General features: G+C 38.3%; 1 protein-coding gene across 1 annotated transcript in view; it reads right to left on the bottom strand.

Annotated features, from left to right (window-relative positions):
- The window catches only part of PRPF18 (pre-mRNA processing factor 18), a 45,471-nt gene that overhangs the window by 2,998 nt on the left and 20,308 nt on the right, over window positions 1–22,165 (bottom strand). The window contains exons 5-9 of the mRNA XM_057731245.1: window positions 17,223–17,369; window positions 15,810–15,878; window positions 14,289–14,429; window positions 14,099–14,170; window positions 12,011–12,166 (exon numbers count right to left, since the gene is read on the bottom strand). Of these exons, the coding sequence (XP_057587228.1) occupies window positions 12,011–12,166; window positions 14,099–14,170; window positions 14,289–14,429; window positions 15,810–15,878; window positions 17,223–17,369 (585 nt within the window). The remainder of the gene's footprint in view (window positions 1–12,010; window positions 12,167–14,098; window positions 14,171–14,288; window positions 14,430–15,809; window positions 15,879–17,222; window positions 17,370–22,165) is intronic.

The following is a 22,165-nucleotide window of genomic DNA, read 5'->3' as shown; positions in this document are numbered from 1 at the left end:
GACCTGGCCAATTCTGCAGAATGCAGTCAGTACTATTATACCACCTTTGTTCTGTACCTCTGGCATCTGTAGCACGGCCTTTAGTTCTTTTTAGACAAATACAATACACACCACAAATTCCCATGATGTTACAAATTTCAAGTGCTTTCTATCTCTTCTACAATTTGGCCAGTTCTCATCCAGTCTATAACTTCATAGTGATATTTTTAACTGATGACAAGAACTGTCACAATTCAGATTCAATCAATCCCTTTCAACTCATCCTCCAGTCTGTAATTTTAAAAAATCCTTAGTTGGCATTATTTTTCAGTTATTTCTCTTAGCCTTCTCATTCAACAGTGAGCAAAAATGCCTCTAAGTTATTATTCAAATTCACAAACAGGCCAGGGACAAGGGCAGAAACCTGAGATGTGCCACTATAAATCTATCCAGACAATTCTGCAGGAGTTTTACAACCAGCATTGAATCCTATTAACTCTTTTATCTGCCAGCCTACAAATGTCCTGTTTACAAGGACTTTGTCAAATGTCTTACTGAAATCTAGATATCTATAGCAATATTGATGAGTTATTAAAAACAACAACCAAGAATAGCAGCACTTAATTTTAATGACCTCCAAAGCAATTTCTGGCACAAATTATTTAAAGGTTTCTCACCTTGGGTTCACAAAAAACTGAAACGACCCAGTTCCTATCACAGTAACAAGAACAATGAAATCCCATCACAGGCCAAAGGTTGACTATGTTCAGGTGTATATTAGATATGAAAAAATATACAGCACACTACCTGGTATTTAACTAGTGTTCCCCCAAATGCATTTTCTTTCCTAAAAATGACACAGTGAAATATCATCTGCTCTTAAAAGAAGAAAGAGCTTCATGACACAGTTGGAAAAGCAGAGTATGTTGCTGCAATTATACAATCTAATAATAGAAAAGAACATCTAGAAGTCTAAGCAGGAAGGGTAGACCCCCCCAAAACACATACTAACGTAACAGGTACCAAAAACATCACCAAAGATCTAGAATTCTTACTCTGTAATTACTTACATATTCAAACAACTCTTAAGCTAAGTGAAATCGCCAAAAACAAAACAATGAGGAAAAAAGCCTGCCAAATCTCTTTGGTCTCACAGTAAGCAGATAATACAAATATAAATTACTTCTATGAAGTGAGCTAAAATCTAAGAGATTCGACATCAGAGAAACATGATTTTCAAACATTTTACTTAAAGTCCTTTGTGGGTTCAAAGATTGTCCATATTATGCTATTTAAGGACTGCAAGTGTGGAGGGAAGTTATCCTTCAGCTGATTTCCAAGAAGGAAGCCTTTTGCCAGCGAGTGCAAAGAAAGACCAGGGAGTCTGCTCTGCTCCTCGTCTTATTGTTGCTGTTGCTATTCCCTGTGCCTAATCAGGCATTTGCTTTGGCATAAAGACTCTTTAGGATAAAGCCCAGCTTCTCCTGCTGTGAATTCTAATCATGTGGCTGCAGAACTGGATCTGTAGCCATGGAAATGTATGTGATATCATCAAAAGGATCCTAAGTTTCCTGAAGGAACAGGTGAGAAGAGAGGCAAAGCTAAGAAAGGGAACAGTCTGATGAAATACTAAACAGCTTTAGTCTGCAGCAAAACACAGTAAGAATTATGAGCCAATAAAAGGCAAACTGATGCTAAGACAACTGGCGGTCATTTTCCTTACACTGCAGGAATTAGAATTTTAGGTGTCTGTGCCTTATAGAAGATATCTGTTATGCTTAACAGATTCTATGCTTTAAAGTATACTAACAGTATACTGTCTGAAATCTTAGCCCCCAAACAGCTGTGAAACTCAACAGTCTCCATCATAAATACCTACCATGAAACATTACAATAAATTTCTGCAATAAGGACTGATAGCCCCCAGCACAGATTTTTAAAGGGACATAATCTCATGATAACACATGAGTATCTTTCAAACAGAAACGAATCTTTTCAATTAGGTCCCTTAGGATTTTAGTTTCAAATTATTTGGGGATGCTTAAACCAGTAAGACAAGGAGCTGCTTAGCTTAGGTTATTGCAAATAGCATCTTAAAAACTAGTAGTATTTTTAAATATAATTTCAACTTTTATAAAAGCAATAGATTTATTTAATAAATCCTTATTCAGTGCCTACTATGTGCCAAGCACTGTCCTAGACTCTGGGAATACAGCAGGAAAATAAAAGAGAAAAAATCCCCACCCTCATTGAGAATATATTCTAACAAAGGAAGACAGATGAGAAACAAAATGTGTAAAACAGACAAGAAACAAAATGAATATGTAAATATCTAAGGTGTTGGATGATGATAAGTGCTATGGAGAAGATCAGGCAGGCAAGAGGCATGCATGTGTGGATGTGGGAAGTGACCAGAAGGACTCTGGCTTTCCCTGAACTAGGGAGCCACTATAGGGCTCTGAGTAGAGCATCACAGTATGGTTTGTATTTTAACTGGATCCCTTTGGGTGCCGTACAGATACTGAACAGAAGAGGGGCAAGGAAAGAAGCTCAGAGAGGAGACACTGCAACAATCCAGAGAAGAGAGGCTGGTGGCGGGACCCAGATGGCGGCAGTGGAGGTGGTAAGAAGGGATCAGATTCCAGATGTAATGTGAATATGGAACAATCATGGTTTGCTGACACGGGCTGAGACAGAAAGAGAAATGCCAAAGACAATCCCACATTTTGTGTGCATGTTGTTATATATATATATTTCTTTAAGTCACATATTTCTTCTACCAAATAACAGCAGTCCCCTGCCTCACCCTTTCCAATCCCTAATTCCAGCACCCCAAAGGCAACCACTTCAAATCTCTTAAGCATTTCTTCTGGTATTTACTGCCATATTTCTAAACACTACACTGATAGTGCTTGATTTTTTCTAGTTTTTATTTTTTTTATCTACTATGAAAGTTGAAGATTTCATCTTGTACATCATGTGCACTGGCCCCACACATGCACATACATGCCTTTCTCTCCCCATCCTCGCCAAAATCACAATTCTCAATATTCAGGATGTACCTCATAATGTCTACAAAAATATTGTCCAAAACAGAGCCAATATCCTTTCTGTTAGCTATTTTTCCCCATCTTTTCGCTTGCCTGTGTACCTATCAACTCATTCTCCAACAGTGAGACTACTCTCAATTTAACCAAACCCATAGGTAATGTACCTGTTCCTTTTTGCCCTGGAGCCAGCTGTCCATCTGTACCAACCTAGGTTAAGTGAATTCCAGACCTCCTTGGACTGCTATGATCCTAGAGCATCCCTTCACCTTCAACCTGGGAATTCCTTTTGCCCTGCTCCTGTGGACCTTGTTTCCTAGATCTTTGTGTGCTTCCCTCATTTTGGTGGAGCACGTCCTCCAAGCAGAAGCAACGTAACACAGTGGAGTTAAGACTATCCAGTTTCAAATCCCAATTCCACCACTAACTAGCTGTGTGACCTTGGGAACGTCTCCATGCCTTAGTTTCCCCACTTGTAAAACACAGAAATCACAGTATCATCCTCATATTACATGAGAGAGAGAGAGAATACATATGTGCTAAATTGCTGCAGTGACCACACAGCAAACACCATATAAGTGTTAGCTATGATGACAATGATGTCAGAGAATGGATATGTGACACAAGATGGGTCACATTTTTGAGACTTTACCTGTCTGAAAATATCTTAAGCCTATACTCATGCTTGACTGACAGCTCACGTGGGAACAGAATTCTAAGTTGGAAATTTTTTTCCCTTACTATTACAAAGGTACTGCTCCACTGTCTTCCAGAACCGTTAATGAGAAGTATGAGGGCATTTTAATTCCTGAGCCTTCGTAAGTGACCTGCTTCTTTTCTCCAGAAGCACTGAAAATCTCCTCTTTATCCTTGGCCCTCTGATATTCATTATATTGAGCCTTGATGTGAGACCCCTTCCTGATCATTTGTTATTTATTCAGTGAGCTTTTTTCATCCTAGAAATAAATGTCCTTCAGCTCTGGGAAGTTTTTCTGCATTAATTCTTTATTTCCTATCCTCCAGTTTCTCTGTTCTCCCTTTCCTAGAATTTGAATAGCTGCAGACCATATAGGTTGACTCCTTCATTCTCTTAACTTTTATACTTCTGAGATTTCCTCAACTTCATCTTCTAACCCTTTTATCTAATTTTTAAATTTCTGCTGTAATGTTTAACTTCTGAAAGCTAAGTCTGATTCTCTGACTTTTTTTGTAGCTAATGTTCTTGTTTCATGGTTACAATCTTATCTAAGAATATTAATTACATTTTTAATTGAAGGGTTTTTTTCCTGTTCCCTATAAGTCAGTGTCTCTCAACTCTATTTTTACTATGTGTTTTGGTCTCTGTCTTCATGTTGGAAGCTTCCCCTGAATGCCTGATGATCCTAAGTGAACATGCATATTTGTGAGCAAGGCAATAAGGAGCTAAAGGAAACTCAATGGGCAGGGCTCGTCAACGGAACTCCATTTTAGGACAATATGGTAGCAAGCTAGTTTTTTCCACTGATGGAATATTAAATGTTAGTGACTGTACAAATTTGCTCTTGGGTCAGTTCAAAGAGAAGAACCCTCCCACTCCTGAGTTGGGGGTAAAGGCCCAGCTGCCAGCATCAGAGGAACCAATGGAGAACAGGAACCAGAGGTCTTGAGGGTCAACACAGAGTCTCACTTGAATTGCCTGTTTTGAACAGGGACTCCACCCTGCCTGAGGGTACAATCCCTCAGGAAGTTAACCTGTTTTCTGCTAGAGGGGAGACAGGCAGGAGGGCCCACTTGCACAGGGGAGAAGGAACCTCTGGACCACTGATCCTAATTCTCAACCAATCCTTCATTTTTAGCCCTGTCCCACTGTCTGGCCTTTCAGAAGTGGCTTACAGTCCCATGACTGAGCCCTTCCAGATTCTACAGAGTCCTTGTTAATGGCTCCTTAATGACTTTCTCCCCACACAATATTTAACTAAATTGATTTTTTTAATCACTATTGTTTCTAGGAAAATATTCTGCATTTCAAAGTCTAATTGATGAACTGTACACTTAAAATGATTAAGATAGTAGAGCTGAATAAAGATTCTTTAAAGGTTCAAGACAGTAAAATTTGTGTCATATTTCACCAGTTTTTAAAAAAATTTAATTGCAAGCACTACAGAATACTCTAGATAAGGTATAAAAATATCAAATACAGATACAGTTTGGTGTATCATAGCATGTGAAATAGGATACAAATCCTGGGTAATGAGTTGTTTATATCCAGATAAATCAATGAACCATTAAAACAATCAACCTGCATTGACTAAAGAAACAGCATTTTTATTATTGCAGAAAACAAAAACTTTTTAAAACCTAACCAAACTACAATCATAACCTTTTAGCCAGATGTGTCTTTTATAAACTATCATCAGTTAATAGGACTTGAAGATTTTTTCAGTAATCTTTTTATTGAAGTATAAGGAAGACATATTATTAAATCAATTATTTTTGTCCCTGTCACCAGTGACCCTGTAAGAACAGTCTTGCAGATGAAAGCACAGAAATGTTTAGTGGTGCAGCTGAGGAAAATAACAGGGGAAAGTTGAGAACATCTTCCACGCAGCTATTTAAATTCTGTCAATGAACTGCCAAACTTCTAATAAAGGAATGAGTTACCATGAGATACTTAAGTTACAACTTAATCCTAACTTCAGACTAAAGGAATAAACATTTGACCCGAAATGCGACTTTCAAAAAATGTGTACAATAACGAAAAGTTAATTTCTACAATTTCAACTAACATTTGTAGCCATGCATAAAAAGGCCAATCCTTCAAAAAGTGTCCACAGGAATTCTTTCCTTACAAGTATCTGATTAAAACTGGGTTGATTTGAATTACTCATTCTAGACTTTTTAATACGTGATCTGGATCTAGCTACTTGGGATGATGGCAGATGAACGCAATCTCACACTGCTTCCAATGAAGAGTCCCAATGCAAGTGTTAAATGTATTAAAATGTTCAAGATCTGTAGGACATAGTGGTAAATTAAAGAAAACTAACAGGGACTAACAATCTTCTGGAGTTTACGGTAAGAAACAGAGAGCTGCTCTCAATTTGTATTTGTCTGAATGTTTGTTATATAAAAGAACATTACTTCCAGTTCAAAAGTTCATCATTTCACAGAAAATAAATTACAAGTGATAATTCCACTTTGAAAACAGCACTCACTACTTACTGAAGTTAGGTAAAATGTATGCCAAATGACCAATTTGAGGGAAGATTTTATTTATTTGACTAGGAGGCCTTCACACTACAGGATGATCTGACTTTTCTTTTCCCCCAAAGCATGTGGTTGAGAAATGTAAGAAAGAGTCAATACCTCAAGTAAAATGTCTATTTAGCTGCCAGCTAAAAAGAAACACGGCACAGTTTAGACCAGCATTCCCCAAAATGTGCTTCTTCCCAACAATGGTGTTCTGCGATATTAAAAGGTAACGTATGTGAAAGACAAATGCTAGCAGTATTTTTCTCTAAAAATTTGTTTTAATATGCCAGGAAGTTATTAAATGGGTAAACAGTTTGTTACCAAAGTAACTTGCCTTTTAAGAAATGGTTTATCAGGGCCAAGGACGCCAGGAGGCAGCATAAGGCCACTTGACCCACAAACGTGTGACATATAATCTGATGCACAGTGAGTGTTTACCAACTGCCCATGACGTGTGTATACAACACATGGATCAAGCTGTGATCACTCAGTGCAGTAATGTTTCTGTTACACCATTTTCAGCACTATACTAACATATTATAAATTTACAAATGTTCCACAAATAAATTTGGCAAATTCTCGTACAGATGAAACAAGCCAAAATCTGAAATGTGGATATAAATATCTGACATAAAATGCTGGAATGATGTTTTTACCAAGGAATTTACAGACTTAAGATTACTGAATACAACTTGCCAAAGAGAATATTATAGGACATTTTGCCTTTCGGAATAGTGAAAGCTTGAGAAAAATGGTTTGGAATGATTATTACTCCTTAATCTTCTAATCCCCAAAGAAACCTGTGTTGTAACACAGCACACGGATGGATTAATCTATATGACTCAGGGAGGGTATCCACAGGAAACAAAGGGCACACCCAAAATGGGTAATTTGATGGTAGCAGTTCCAAGGACTTCACAAAGGTATGGGCAAGACCGGGACCAACAAGAGACAGTGCAGCACCCCAGAGTTGGCAATGCTGCGAAGGTAAGGCCAGCCCGTTTCTGAGGCGGCAAAGCAGGAGAGTGGTTACTGAAACCCAGAGAGGATAACTGTATGGGACAGCTGTAGCCTTGGGTGGAGGGGTGTAGCGACTCCACAGGGAGGAAGCCAGGGAAATAAATACCCCAAATTCGTTCTTCTCCCACCTACAAAATGCCTTCTGGTCCCTCTCACTGCCTGCCCAATTCAGAAGTCAGAGGGCAAGGGAATCTGTCAACATTGTTCATAAAAGCCAGGTTTCCGGGGCACAGGACAAGGCGAGGAAGGGTGGAGTGGATCTGGAGGGCAAATCACCACGTGATGTCAATTTCAGCTTTTCTTCCTGCTCTTCTTTACCGACAAGTAAAGAACACCCAAGACGTGAACCTTTTCAAGAGATGTCTTGAGATGACTGAATCATCAAGACTCTAAATAATCAAGAACTTCCTTTAATCTGTATAGAAGCTTTACCCAAATCTGGGCCAAAGGTTACATCTGCATCTGGCAAACCGACCAAAGTCCTTGAAGTTCCTACCAACAATTTCCGTCTCACACTAGATTTGAGGCTAGCTAATAAGCTATACAACTTCTCTTTGATCTGCATGGTGAGAAAACTCTCCCTGTGGTGTGTTTAATTTTTGTGAGAAAGAGAACACTTCAAACAACTTTCACAGTTTAAATTCTACAGAAGTTTGCATGAAACCCAAAGATGAAATCATGTTACAGTAAAGAGCCCCTTGAATTGTTTTTACCGTGTTTCAGAAAACAGTTATTTCTCCCCAGTAGTTTTACATAAAAAAATAATTCTTCTATATATTGCAAGATTTCATTTAAACGATGTGCAAGAACTGGCAAAATTAACCAATAACGACACACGTCAAAGTAGTGGTTATTTCAGATGGGAGGAGGACTTAGGCTGGGAAAAGGCATGCGGGGAAACTTCAGGGGTGCTGCTAAAAATTTCCTATTATCTAGACCTCGTTGTATGTCTTGATAACTATCACGTGTATATGAAAAATCACTGAGCTTTACAATTAAGATTAGTACACTTTGCATGCTCCACTGTTTACTAAGGTTTATTATATCTCAATTTAAAAAGAAAAATTACCCTATTAAATGACTCACAATTACCTCCTCAGCAAATACCTTAACATAGAAAAGGTCTCGGTTTGTACATTTACCAGGGGTCAGCAAACTATGACCCACAGGCCACTTGCCTCTTTTTATAAGTGAAGTTTTACTGGAACACAGCCACTGGCTGCTTTCACACAGCTACATGGCTAAAGAGTTGTAGCAGAGCCTAAAATATTTACTACCTGATCCTTTAAGAAAAAGTATGTCACTCCCTGACTTAAACTTCAAATAATATATTTAAAATGTCCCTTTGTAGGAATAATTTAAATCAAACTCACCCAAATACCAAAGTAAGAGGAGAGAGATTCAAAAGACAGCTTAGTAAATCACTCAGTTAACTGTGATGAAGAATTCCATGAAATGCTAACATGGGAGTGGCAGCATTTTGCCTTGAGCTACACTATGGGTTTAAGACAGATCAAAAACTGACACTTTATTTGGCCTCACACAATGCTAATTTTTGTTGTTACTGCCAATATTTTAAAAATAGAAGCATATGCTTTTTTAACAAATTAAGGATTCTGGCATCTCATTAAAAAATAAAGGAAGATGGAACAATACTAGAACCATATTCCTACAAGGTAACAATGAGCTGCAGTGATTCCAGTAACGCTGAGGCTGTCAGCTGACACTCCATGCTATGCTTGCACTGTCCACTTTTTAAAATTTTTTATTTTATGTTGGAATATAGTTGAACTAACACAACATTGTTAATCAACTGCCCACCTTTCTTACCACAGAGCTGAGGAAAATGAAATGCTGCTTTTATCTATGCCTACGCGAAAAGTAGGAAAAGACCAGACAGACAAGAGTCAGGGGCTTCTTAACATTCAGTTCACTTGTTGTTACCTAACTATCCTGGCTGTGTGAGTTTGCAACCTCAGGTTTAAGCAATGGCCTCTAAGGAAAATGGCAGAGAAGAATCAGAGGAATCAGTGGACCAGAAACGGCAACAGTTAACTGGATGCCTGCAAACATCAAGTGGTAGGGATTGCCCCCTTATCTTCGCAAGCAGCCCTACTCCTATTTGGGGGCAATTCTGCCTGTTAAAAAGCTTTGTCATACTATTTTTGCACCCTCTTATCAGTCTATCATTGTTTCAAAATAAAAAGATTTAAAGAAGGATCCTTTCCTTACACTGATTAGAAACGCGTCTTCATTCCTATACCTAACCTGGTCTTTAACTGTATGGGACACGTTTAATCCCTCTTCCATAAGAAAGTTCTTTCATTATCTATAGTTGCCCCGACCCCTACTAAGAGTCTTCTTTCTCAAGGACTGGAAAAACAGCAAGACTTTCACCTCTCTCGTCCTCTAGAGTATTCATTCAATCACCAAATATTTACTGAGCACCCACTATGAGTAATTCTAGACTCCAAGGATACAACAGTCAACTGTGCTCTTGCCTTGTGGAACTTACACTAAATTACGTCCAATAATGTAGCATAAGCTATCGTCAGACTTTCCAGTAGCCATACTGCACTACTGCTATTGTACTTAGCGTCCACTACATTCCCTAATTCTTCCTCATACACACTGCTCAAACGGTATGCTCAAGCAGCTGAGTCAGAGTTCCATATTTCTTCATAGTCACCATTGCTAATTATATTTTTAGAATCTGCCTTTTTCTTCACTGTCAAGAACTTCCAGAATGCACATTTCTTTTCCACCTGAATGCACACCCCATCCATTCTGTTTCTTATTATCTGTAAATCTGATAAATTTACCTCTCAGTATAGTCATCCAAACTGTTCATTAAAACTGAACAGGACAGTACTGAGGTCCCAGTACTGAGGTCATTGAGAACCCCATGGCAGGTCCCTAGCATCCACCCAGACAGACGTGGATCCATTTCTCAGTACTCACTGCTTCTCTCACTCAACAAGCTGAGTCCACCTCATCATTTTAATCATATTTACATCTGTACACAAGAATATTATTGGGTTTAGGTCAAACACCTTCCTAAAGTTTAGACACAATATGTTCGCCAATTTTCCCTAATCACCTTGGGGAAAAGGAGGGGAAATTTTTAATAGGAAGAGAACAGTTAAAAAGGAAGAACAATGGAGGGAGGATAGGTCACTATATAGCTTCCAAAATAAACCAGAAATCTTTAAAATACTACGCATATTTTTAAAAAGAAAAATCAGTTTATAAGATGATGGTAATCAGGGCTTCCTAGGTGGCGCAGTGGTTAAGAATCTGCCCGCAAATGCAGAGGACACGGGTTCGAGCCCTGCTCCAGGAAGATCCCACATGCCGCGGAGCAACTAAGCCCATGCGCCGCAACTATTGAGCCTGCGCTTTAGAGCCCGTGAGCCACGACTATTGAGCCTGTGCTTTAGAGCCCATGAGCCACAATTATTGAGCCCATGTGCTGCAACTACTGAAGCCCACGCACCTAGAGCCCGTGCTCCGCAACAAGAGAAGCCATGGCAATGAGGAGCCCGTGCACCACAATGAAGAGTAGCCCCCACTCACTGCAACTAAAGAAAGCCCGCGCACAGCAAAAAAAAAAAAAAAAAAAAAAAGATGATGGTAATCATACCACTGTCTAAAAAAGAAATGCTGTGTTTAAGACAATTTATCGAATTATATGAACTCTTACACACAGTATAGCTTTGGCCATGGTATAGCTGAACACAATGAGCAAATTTAATCACTGGAAACTTTTTTACTGTTAAAGCCAAACCACTTTTTCCCCCCCAAAAATGCTTTTTGCCTTCAATAGTTGTTATTAAAAAAATGGAAATGTCTTTGAATTTCCACAAGTATACTTGAACTCTATAAATTCTACAGTTCACATTGGGGGTCAGGTTGAAATCACATTTTAAAATGCTAATATATATGAATAAGGCACAAAGTATGACACAAAATAACCTTTAGCACTTGGAACTGAAATGAAATAAAAAGATAATTCATGAATATGATAATGACTACTGTCTGGCACAAATTCTGAAAGCACTTTATGCATTTTAAGTGAACCTTACACTTTAAATAAACTTTCAGTGTTTCATCTTCAAGCTTTAGAGTTAACATCCAGCAAAAGTCATTATACAGACACAACCTGAAATTTCTGACAACGTGGCAAAAGCTACATTACAGTTGAGGTTTTTTTCCCCCACTAAAAAGAAAAGTTTAACCCAACAGCAGTGAAATCAGGTTTATGTGAGGCACGTATAACTTTAGGAAAATAAACTATAACTAATTTAACTCTGTGTAGAGAAGCACTGTTATAAATTACACTAAAAATATTTACTGGCCAAATATTTACTATTCATACCTTTTTAGCCTAGATGTTAAATCCACCTTGAAAGTAACAAAATGTGATTTACTGCAAAATATTCTAAAGTCGTCATTCTTCAGTAAACTCCCAAAGCAAAGAGCAATAGTTGTACTTCACTACTAAGGTAATTAAAGCACAATACTTCACCCTGTCTTCCACCACACATGAAACTTAACGGGTTTTTGTTTTCCAGTACAATGAAGGTATCTTAAATACAAGTACTAGTTACATAAAGAGTGGACTTGCGTCCTATCATGCTACCTCCTATCGCTGTAGTTCTCCTCTCAAAACTTACAGTTTGAGAAGTGGGGTATGTTAACCGCCAGAGTACTCTGCCCTCCAAACTGCTTACCTGAATGTATTTCCGCTGTGTCTCATCGTTTAAAACATGTGCAACGTGCTTGGAAAAAATCTTTTCCCTACCAGTTCTGGCATGGATGCCAACCATAGTGACACCAATGGGCCAGGGGGCATTTCCAATGGCCATCTGAAGATAAGCATCATTCGCCTGCAAAGAAAATTGAGGACGATATCAGGAAAGCCAAAATACTCTGTCGGTCCAAATTTTCATTTAAAGTATTTCGCAGCCCTCCACGATGTAATTTTCATCCATAACTTGGGTATGTTGAAAATATTACCATTCCCATTATTCAAACAAAAGAAATTAAAATATGGGGTGACTGACTGCTTGGACCACAAATGTCTATGGAAAAACAGAAACCAATGCTAACACAGTGAGTAAAAAGACAAACACTCCTTTGCAGCCTTGGTGCACTGGAAATTAATACATTTCAGATCTGAAATTACCAGGTAGGTAATTTGAGGCACTGACAAAAACTCTAGTCTGAGTTTCCATTAGACCTACTCTTCTCCCTAGGTGGTCACAGAGAAGGTAGAGGTGAACTAGTTTTTCATAATCCAACCTGAAATTACACCCACTCCCCACACAGCAGTGCAGACCTCTGAAAGCAGTGTGCGCTCCGTGTGCTGGGACCATCACATCGGGTCCACAGCAGATGTGTAAACAGATTAAATACTGGCCCTCGAGTCAAATAGCTAAAGGATGAGATCGTTTCACTTTGGCCCCCCCAAACCTCCCACCTGCCAAGAACCTTCAAATAAAAGCTACACAATGAGAGGAGAGAAAGCAACGAAGACAAAGCGCTCTTTTTCTAAACCAATCCAGGCTACCGGAGGTGGGGGGGAGTGGGCACATAACAGAAAGCAAGTACATTCTAAAAGACCTCAAAGGTCAGAGAGGCTTATATGGCCAGGCCTCAAAGAGATTTCATCTTAAAAATCAAACAACTATGAGACTGATATACAGAATTTTAAAAGGGCACATACACATTTTCTCAATCACTGATACTCTACTCCTCCTCTCCTGGGAGGCACAGCCCCTGGAAGCCTCCCTCAGGCTTGGCTGACGGCCCGCGAGCAGCGCGACATTTCCAATCCCACTGGTGGTGCAGGAGGCCCTTCTCTTCTTGCTCACCACGCTGACTGACAGCCTTCCACCCCTTTCTAAACTCTACCCCAGGAGCAGGTGGACATCAGAGCTCTTTCCTCTGACACCTCCTCCCAGAGTTCATTCAGGAATGAAGACACTGCAGCAGGGGGAAGAGTCTTCCCTTCCTGGGCTCTGCTATTATAGCAGTACTGAAATGGGAGACAGGCATTCTGGCAGCCTTATTTGGAACATTTTCTCAGAGAAACCAGCATAAAGGGCGGTTAAATTCCACTGTATCATTAGTAGGCTTTTACAGCTGGCCTGAGAAACTAATCTACGTAACACTGCTTCTACAGGAAAATTTGTTCCAAACCATAATCAACAATCTAAAAACTTTGAAACTCAAACCCATTCATGAAATGAACACTGCCCGTATCCAGTTTGTGCTCTGAAGAATCTTTACACCTTCCTTAAAAATGACTAAAAAATACAGTATGGTCTGAAAATTTATTATTCATGCCTAACAATAAAGCTGACAATATATTAGAGAATGAAAGGGTTTTTTTTTTAACTACTAATTCATTTCACGTGTATTCTTTTTTTTTTTTTTTTTCCTTTTTGATTGGCTGTGTTGGGTCTTCATTGCTGCACACAGGCACTCTCTGGTTGTGGCGAGTGGGGGCTACTCTTCATTGTGGTGCGTGGGCTCCTCATTGTGGTGGCTTCGCTTGTTGTGGAGCATGGGCTCTAGGCGCGTGGGCTTCAGTAGTTGTGGCACATGGGCTCAATAGTTGCATATGGTATCTTCCTGGGGCAGGGCTTGAACCCGTGTCCCCTGCATTGGCAGGCAGATTCTTAACCACTGCACCACCTAGGAAGTCCCCACATTTATTCTTAAATCTTCTATTAGAACACTCCCACACGAGATGAACACATTATGTACATAACCTAGATATAAACATAATTTTGATGCACAGCATGGTAATGTACCTTCACATATTCCCTCTGCAACATGAATTTAATGATATCTGTTATGGATTCTTTAATATCAGCAGGAAGATTCTGAAAAAGAAAAAAAAAGCGTAACTAACTTCAGAAGCTACAGACTACATTTATTTTAACTTTATATATTCTATTTTTAAAAAACCAGGTAACAAAAGCTTTTTTCGAGAAACCTCACCCTTTTTCGTAGCTTTCTGAAAAGAGGTCTGAGATAGGACTCTGTCTGTTTCTGAGTAGCACTGTTCAGTTTACCCTGCACACTGCGCTTCACATAATCCTCTCTGGCATTCAGCTCCTTAGCCCAAACACCAAGAAGAAACTGTGGAAAGAAAGGGTAAATTTAAGACTACAATGCCACCCAGTGGTTCCGTAAGTTTAAAAGATCACTGATGCACAAAACGGTATACACTCATCCTTAGAGTAAATGTCTTGATGGATTAAAACATCATCAACTAATATGTAACTAATGAACTATTTCTGCTCAGTATGTCACATGTTTTAACGCAGTGCCATTGGCAAGTCACAAACTTCTCTAATTCTATATATATTCCTTGCTCAAATGTGATCCATTTCCCTTAAAAAGAACTATCAAGTTTCACAGGTAACTGTTTGATAGAAATAACCTTTTACTTGTATTTCTATTACATACAATTCAACCTGCCTAGACTTATCAGCCATCGTGCCACATGTGCTGTGATATTTAATCAGTCTTCCAAGAATGCTGTTGTAGTATTTGGACTTTCTACTTTTGCAGTGGAGACCACAATTCAATTAAAAATTCCCTCTAAAGCACCTAACCAAAGGAGAAGGAAGGCAAAAAGGAACGAAAATGAAAGAAACTATGACCAGCCCCGACTCTGCCCCAGAAAACTACCCAGGTGCCCCTTGAGTTTAACTGCACAAAAAGCATCCTTTCTAGAGGCAGGTAAACAGTGAAGGCTGAGGAGGCCATAGTCCCCTAGCAGCATTACGTATGCATGCCCTACATAGGGAAAGGCCGTCACTCAAAGAGGAAACTGTAGTTCATGCTAGATCTCACGCCCTACCTAATTTCATGCCAAAACCTCAATGGATTGAGAATCTTGATGACCAGTTATGTTGTATTTAAACTGTAAATATAAGTAAAAGCATTTCTTGCATTTAAGTCTCTGGGGCTGAACACAAATAATTTGTGAATAAACATTAAAAGGAATCTGGGATTTGCACATCATCTACCCAAACAACTGAAGAGAGAAACGCTGGGAAGACAGAATGAGCTAATCACACGTCTCTGAAAGGTTACTTGAGTGTTTGCTTTTTTCACTGTCCACGTCTTCCCACCTCCTTCCATTCCTACCATCATCATCTCTCAGAAAAGCTTCTGGAACCCTCTCCCTATTGCACTCCTTCCCTGAGTGTTTAAAAATTTTTTTTATCCTTAAAACTTCTTGTTCATTCCTGCCATGATTCTTTTCAGTGTGTTTACATTAATAAGTCAGCTTTACAAGTGCCATGAAGTAGATATATATATATTTTTTTAACCTCTATATCCAAGAACATAGCAATGTCATAAACACCGTACATGCAGAAACGTTTAGTGAGGGTTTCCCTTTCCAGTCTTTACCTCTTAAACAAGTCAAAAATGTAAGACCAAAAAAAAAGTAAGACCAGTTCTTAACTAGAGAAAACGTCCTCCTTTCCTAGCCAAAAAAGTACACACCTTAAGGAATTTGGTGATGATGTCCATGTCTTTGTGATCATTGCCTTTTCCTAAAGACTCTCCCAGTGCCTGAAAAGAATGCTTCTGTTTATTCATCAAGCACAACAGTGGAATATATACGTTATCAACACCAGACTAAACATGGCTTTTTATTATATATAAGTACAGTCCAATTTTGATTTAAAAGCCTGATGGAATTTCTAGATAGGTTAAAAAAAAAAAAAAGTTTGCCACTTAAATGCAGAATTTTTTTTTATAAACCAAAGTGGGAATAAAAGGAGTGGCTGCTAATGAATATGAGGTTTCTTTTTAGGGGAACAAAAATGCTCTAAAATCAGATTGTGATGATGGTTGCAGCAACCTGTGGATATACTAAAAACCACTGAATTGTACACATTAAATGGATAAATTGTATAGTATGTGATTATCTCCAAAGTTGTTTAAAACGATGGGAAAAAAAAAGAAAAAATGTCCAGAACTGGTTGCTCACACCAATTATTTCAGTAAAATTTAGGGTGTGGGGGTACAATTACAACGACATCCTCCTCAACTATAATCTCACTCACAGCATGCAACGTGGGTTAAGAGCCAGGAATGAAAGGTGACAGGAAAATAACTATGTTTTATTAAGCATTAGGAACATTAATCTAAGTGGTATTTTTTTTTGCTCATGCTAGAGATTTAGATAATACAGCATTACTTTTAAATAAGATTACATATATCACTCCACATTCAACACACTGGCAAAAATAAGAAGGCAAGATATTGCCAAGTGTTGACAGAGACATAGGTATACAAGACACACACACCCTGTTGGTGGGAGGTTGAGACTGGTAAACCCATCCCAGAGAGCAACTTGGCAGTACTCAGACGAGTTAAACATACATAAGAAGCAATCCTGCTTCCGGCCCAGAGGAGTTATATGCAAGACTGTCACAAAGCTGTTTGTGGTAACAGGGATCTGGAAGCAATCTCACCGTCATTATGGGGAACAAAAAATAAAAGACAGTGAATGCCACAGTGTATGAAATATTATGTTAACAGTTTAAATCAAAGGTTTAGACATACATAAGGTATCAAGGATGGAACTTAACATAGTTCTAAGTGGAAAAAAGTAAAAACACAGAATGAAGAGTTTCACAGTAAAATATCATTTATGTACCAAAACACATGCATACAAAACACTACTGGTTTTACAAGACTATCAACTGGTAAAAGGATGCACATCAAACACATTAGAATGAATACTTTCGAAGGCAGGAAGTAGGGGAGTGTGTGTGGAAAACGAGAAAAAAGGGAGTGAACAAACCAAAGGCATGAAACAGAAGAAGGGCCTTTGTAACGACCAAAGACGATCTGCTCCAGGGAATGAAAGGTGTGAGAGGGGAGGAGGAGAAGCAGTGGAGGGATCACCTCTAACTCTTCAATTGTGGTGTTTTCTTCGTGAACTTTCAAATCATTCTGGGTGTCTTCCTCTCCAGGTTCTTGGCCACCCACAAGTTCATTGAGGTACTGCTGATCGATCTTATCCAAAGCTGCTTTCAGATCATTCCTCAATCCCTGAGGAAAGGTAAAAAGTTATACCTAGTATGAAATTTCACTGATGTTTCACTTCTGATTTTTTTCTCTAATAATGAGTATTATCCATGTTTTTCTCCACAAGGAAACACAAATAATATTTCAGTTTATTACACAGCTATCACCACTGTCCATTCAAAGTCAATTCTTTTGAACATATTTAAATTTAAAAGAATGTACACACTACCGGTAGTCTGATGGTCAGAAAAATAAAACATACACGTGACAAATTCAAATAAGAATCTGCATTAACACTGTAATTTTCTAATGAGGCCTTAGTGAAAGTGACCAGTCTCCACTAGAGTCCCCAACCCATTTTCCTGGTTCACTGAAAATGTCTAACAACTGCAACTATTGATACTTTGAACTCCCAAAACATGTGGAAATGTCAACAGTATAAAACCAGTGTCTCAACCATATTCTCGGATTTCACTATATTTCTAACAAACCAGCAAATTCCACACTCTGTTCACTTCCAGTTTGTGACCATTTGGTAAAAATGGAAGCCATAAAGATAGACCCTTGCCATACACCACATGCAAAATTAACTCAAAATGGATCAAAGACCTAAATGTAAGAGCTAAAACTATAAAACTAAAAACTCTTAGAGTTAACTAATACAACAGGAAACAAAAAATCTGATTTAAAATGGGCAAAGGACTTGAAAAGACAACATACGAATGTCTGGTAAGTAAATGAAAAGATGCTTGACATCACTAGTCCTTAGGGAAATGAAAATCAAACCACAAAGAGATACCACTTCACAACCATTAGGATGGATATTATCAACAGAAAACAGATAACAACCTGACTAGGATATGGAGAAACAGAACACTAGTGCACTGCTGGAAATGTAAATGGTGCAGCTACTGTGGAAAATGGTATGGCAATATCTGCAAAAGCTAAACATACCCACACCAAGACACATCATAATTAAAATGTCAAAAGTTAAAGACAATTCCTACAAGAGAATACAGGTGTAACACTCTTTAACATAAATCTTAGCAATATTCTCTTTAATCAGTCTCCTAAGGCAAAAGAAATAAAAACAAAACCAAACAAATGGGACCTGATTAAACGTAAAAGCTTTTGCACAGCAAGGAAACCATCAACAAAACGAAAAGAAAACCTACTAAACGGGAGAAAATACTTCTTCCATTTACAAATGGTGAGAACCAAAAGGGGTTAATATCCAAACTATACAAACAGCTCATACAATTCAATATCAAAAAACAACCCAATCCAAAAATGGTCAGAGGGGACTTCCCTGGTGGTCCCGTGGTTAAGACTCTGTGTTCCCAATGCAGGGGGCCTGGGTTCGATCCCTGGTCAGGGAACTAGATCCCACATGCTGCACCTAAGAGTTCGCATGCCGCAACTAAAAAAAAAAAAAAAAAAGGATCCCGCATGTGATAAGGAAGATCCCATGTGCCACAACTAAGACCTGACACAGCCAAATACATACATACATACATAATTTTTATAAAAAAAAAAAATGTTCAGAAGTCCTGAACAGACATTTCTCCAAAGAAGACATACAGACGGCTAACAGGCACATGAAAAAGACACTCCACATCGCTATTAGAGAAGCGTAAGTCAAAACCACAATGAGGTATCACCTCACACCTGTCAGAATGGCTATCACTGAAAAGTCTACAAACAACAAACATTGAAGAGGATGTGGGGGAACCCTCCTACTCTGTTGGTGGGAATGAAAATTGAAATAGCCACTATGGAAAACAGGATTCAGGATCCTTAAAATAAAAATAGAACTATCATATGATCCAGCAATCCCACTCCTGGTTATATATCCAGAAAAAATGTAAACACTAATTCAAAAAGATACATGAACCCCAACAGGCATAGCAGCACTACTTACAACAGCCAGCATATGAAAGCAACCCAAGTGCCCAAAGGGCGACTGGATTAAGAAGATGTGATACATACACATACACACACACACACACACACACAGGAATATTACTCAGCTATAAAAATGAGTGAAATTCTGCCATTTCCAGTAACACAGATGGACCTGGAGAATATTATGCTTAGTGAAATAAATCAGACAAAGACAAATACTGTATGATGTCACTCATATGTGAAAACTTAAAAAATAATACAAATGAATGTATATGCAAAACAGAGAAACAGACAGATATAGAAAACAAACTTGTGGTTACCAAGGGGAAAAGGAAAGGAGAGAGAGACAAATTAAGGGTATGGGAGTAACAAACTACTATATTTAAAATAGATACGCAACAAGAACATACTGTATAGCACAGGAAATTATACCCAATATCTTGTAATACCCTATAATGGAGTATAATCTGCAAAAATCCTTAATCACTATGCTCCAGACCTGAAATCAACACAATACTGTAAATCAACTGTACTTCAATTAAAAAAAAAAAAAGTTAAAGATAAGGGGAGAACCTTAAAAGCAGCAAGAGAAAAACAGCTTGTTTTGTACAAGGGAAAGGGAACCCCACCCCCCCAACATAAGACTATCAGGAGATTTTTCAGCAGAAACTTTTCAGGCAAGAAGGGAATGGCACAATATATTCAAAGTGGTAAAGAAAAATTTCCAAGAATATTCTACCCAACAAAGTTATCATTCAGAATTGAAGGAGCAATAGAGTTTCCAGACAAGCAAAAGCTAAAGGAGTTAGGGCTTCCCTGGTGGCACAGTGGTTAAGAATCTGTCTGCCAATGCAGGGAACACGGGTTCGAGCCCTGGTCCAGGAAGATCCCAGAGCTACTAAGCCTGTGCACCACAACTACAGAGCCTGTGCTCTAGAGCCCTTAAGCCACAACTACTGAGCCCACATGCCACAACTACTGAAGCCCACGTGCCCATGCTTTGCAACAAGAGAAGCCACCGCAATGAGAAGCCCACACACCACAGTGAAGAGTAGCCCCCTCCTACAACTAGAGAAAGCCCATATGAAATAACAAAGACCCAACACAGCCAATAAGTAAATAATTAAAAAAAAAAAAGCTAAAGGAGTTTATCACCACTAAACCACCTTTACATGAAATGTTAAAGGGACTTCTTTAAGCTGGCAGGAAAGGGCACTAACTAATAACAAGAAAACATGAAAGTATGTATCTCATTAGTAAAGGTAAATATAAAGTAAAGGTAGAGAATTAATCACTCAAAGCTAGTATTAAGGTTAAAGATAAAAGTAGTAAAAATAACTATAACTACAATAATTAGTTAAGGGCTACACAAGACAAAAAGATGTAAAATGTGGTATTAGAAAAATAAAATGTAAAAGGAAGGGAGTAAAACTGTAGAGCTTCAGAATGCATTCAAATTTTTGAACTTCTAAACTGCTCCAGTTATTTATAAAATAAATAAGTCACAGGGATATACGTATAGCATGGTGACTAAAATTAATACCGTAATGCATATTTCAAAGTTACTCAGAGAGGAGATCTTAAAAAAAGTTCTCATCACAAGAAAAAAAATGTTGTTGTAACTATGTATGGTGATGAATATTAACTAGATTTATTGTGGTGATCATATAAAATCATTATGCTGTACACCTAAAATTAATATAATGTTATATGTCAATTATACCTCATTTTTAAAAAAGTACTTAAACTCTAGTATTTGGGACAGGCTTGAATAAGATTAGAATACAGCAGATTGCAATAAATTAATATTAAAAGCTAGAAGATTTTTCAAGTAATGAAATGAACTGCAGAAAAATTACATCAGGTAACAAAAACTGAATAGTTCACATTAACATTTTAGACTATCTTTTGATAAGGAAAGTGACTCAGGACACAAAAGAGAAACAAATATTGGTGAAATCAAGCATTACAAAACCACCTACTCTTTCCAAGAATTTAGGTTAGGAAAGTTTATATAGGACCAAAAATAAAGAAAAACAAATTGCTGTGCACATCAATAATATAAATGAAGATAATTTTTTAAGTTCATTTATGCTTTAAAAACAGTTAGACAGAATTACCACATGATCCAGCAATTCCACTTCTGGGAATATACGCAAAAGAAGTGAAAGCAGAGACTTGAACAGATATTTACATACTTGTGTCCATAGCAGCGTTATTCACAACAGCCAAAAGGAATGGATAAACAAAACAGGGTCCATATGTACAATGGAGTATTACTCAGCCTTTAAAAGGCAGCATATGCTGACACCTGCTACAATACGGCTGCACCTTTAACGCAATGTGCGAAGTCAGAAGGCCAGTCCAGGGAGCCTTCAGATTATCTCAGCCACAGCCCTCACCTGACTGCATCACATGCAAGACCCCAAGCAAAAAACTGCCCAGCTTAGCCCAATCAAACCACATAACTGTGAGAGAGAATGGTAAATTATCTCAGGTTACTAGGTTTCAGGGTGGTTTGTTACCATCATAGATGACTAAGAAAGATTTGATAATAATGGATTGTTTTAAGCTGCAAATTTTAGGGTGGTTTGTTACACAGCCACAGTAACTGAAAGAGCAGTAACTGAAAGAGCAAGTAAGTTAATAAGGCCACAGAAGATCTGAACACCACCACTGTAACTGACATTTATCCGAAACATAAAACATACTCTTTTCAAGAGCCCAGTGGAATATTTGCCAAGACAGACCATAAGCTGAGCCCTAAAATAAGATCAGAATCCTAAAAGTAAAGCTAAAACTATTAAAGATTTAGGAGAAAATACAGAAGATACCATCTCTTTAAGACCTTAGGGGAGGCAAAGATTTCTTAAGCAAAACACCAAAAGCAATAACCATAGAGTGAACTTCGTCAA

The sequence above is a fragment of the Hippopotamus amphibius genome, chromosome 4, assembly GCF_030028045.1.
Source record: "Hippopotamus amphibius kiboko isolate mHipAmp2 chromosome 4, mHipAmp2.hap2, whole genome shotgun sequence".
In the NCBI taxonomy this organism is placed as follows: Eukaryota; Metazoa; Chordata; class Mammalia; order Artiodactyla; family Hippopotamidae; genus Hippopotamus; species Hippopotamus amphibius.
Note: the sequence above shows the minus strand (reverse complement) of the source record. Positions and strands in the feature narration are given on the sequence as shown.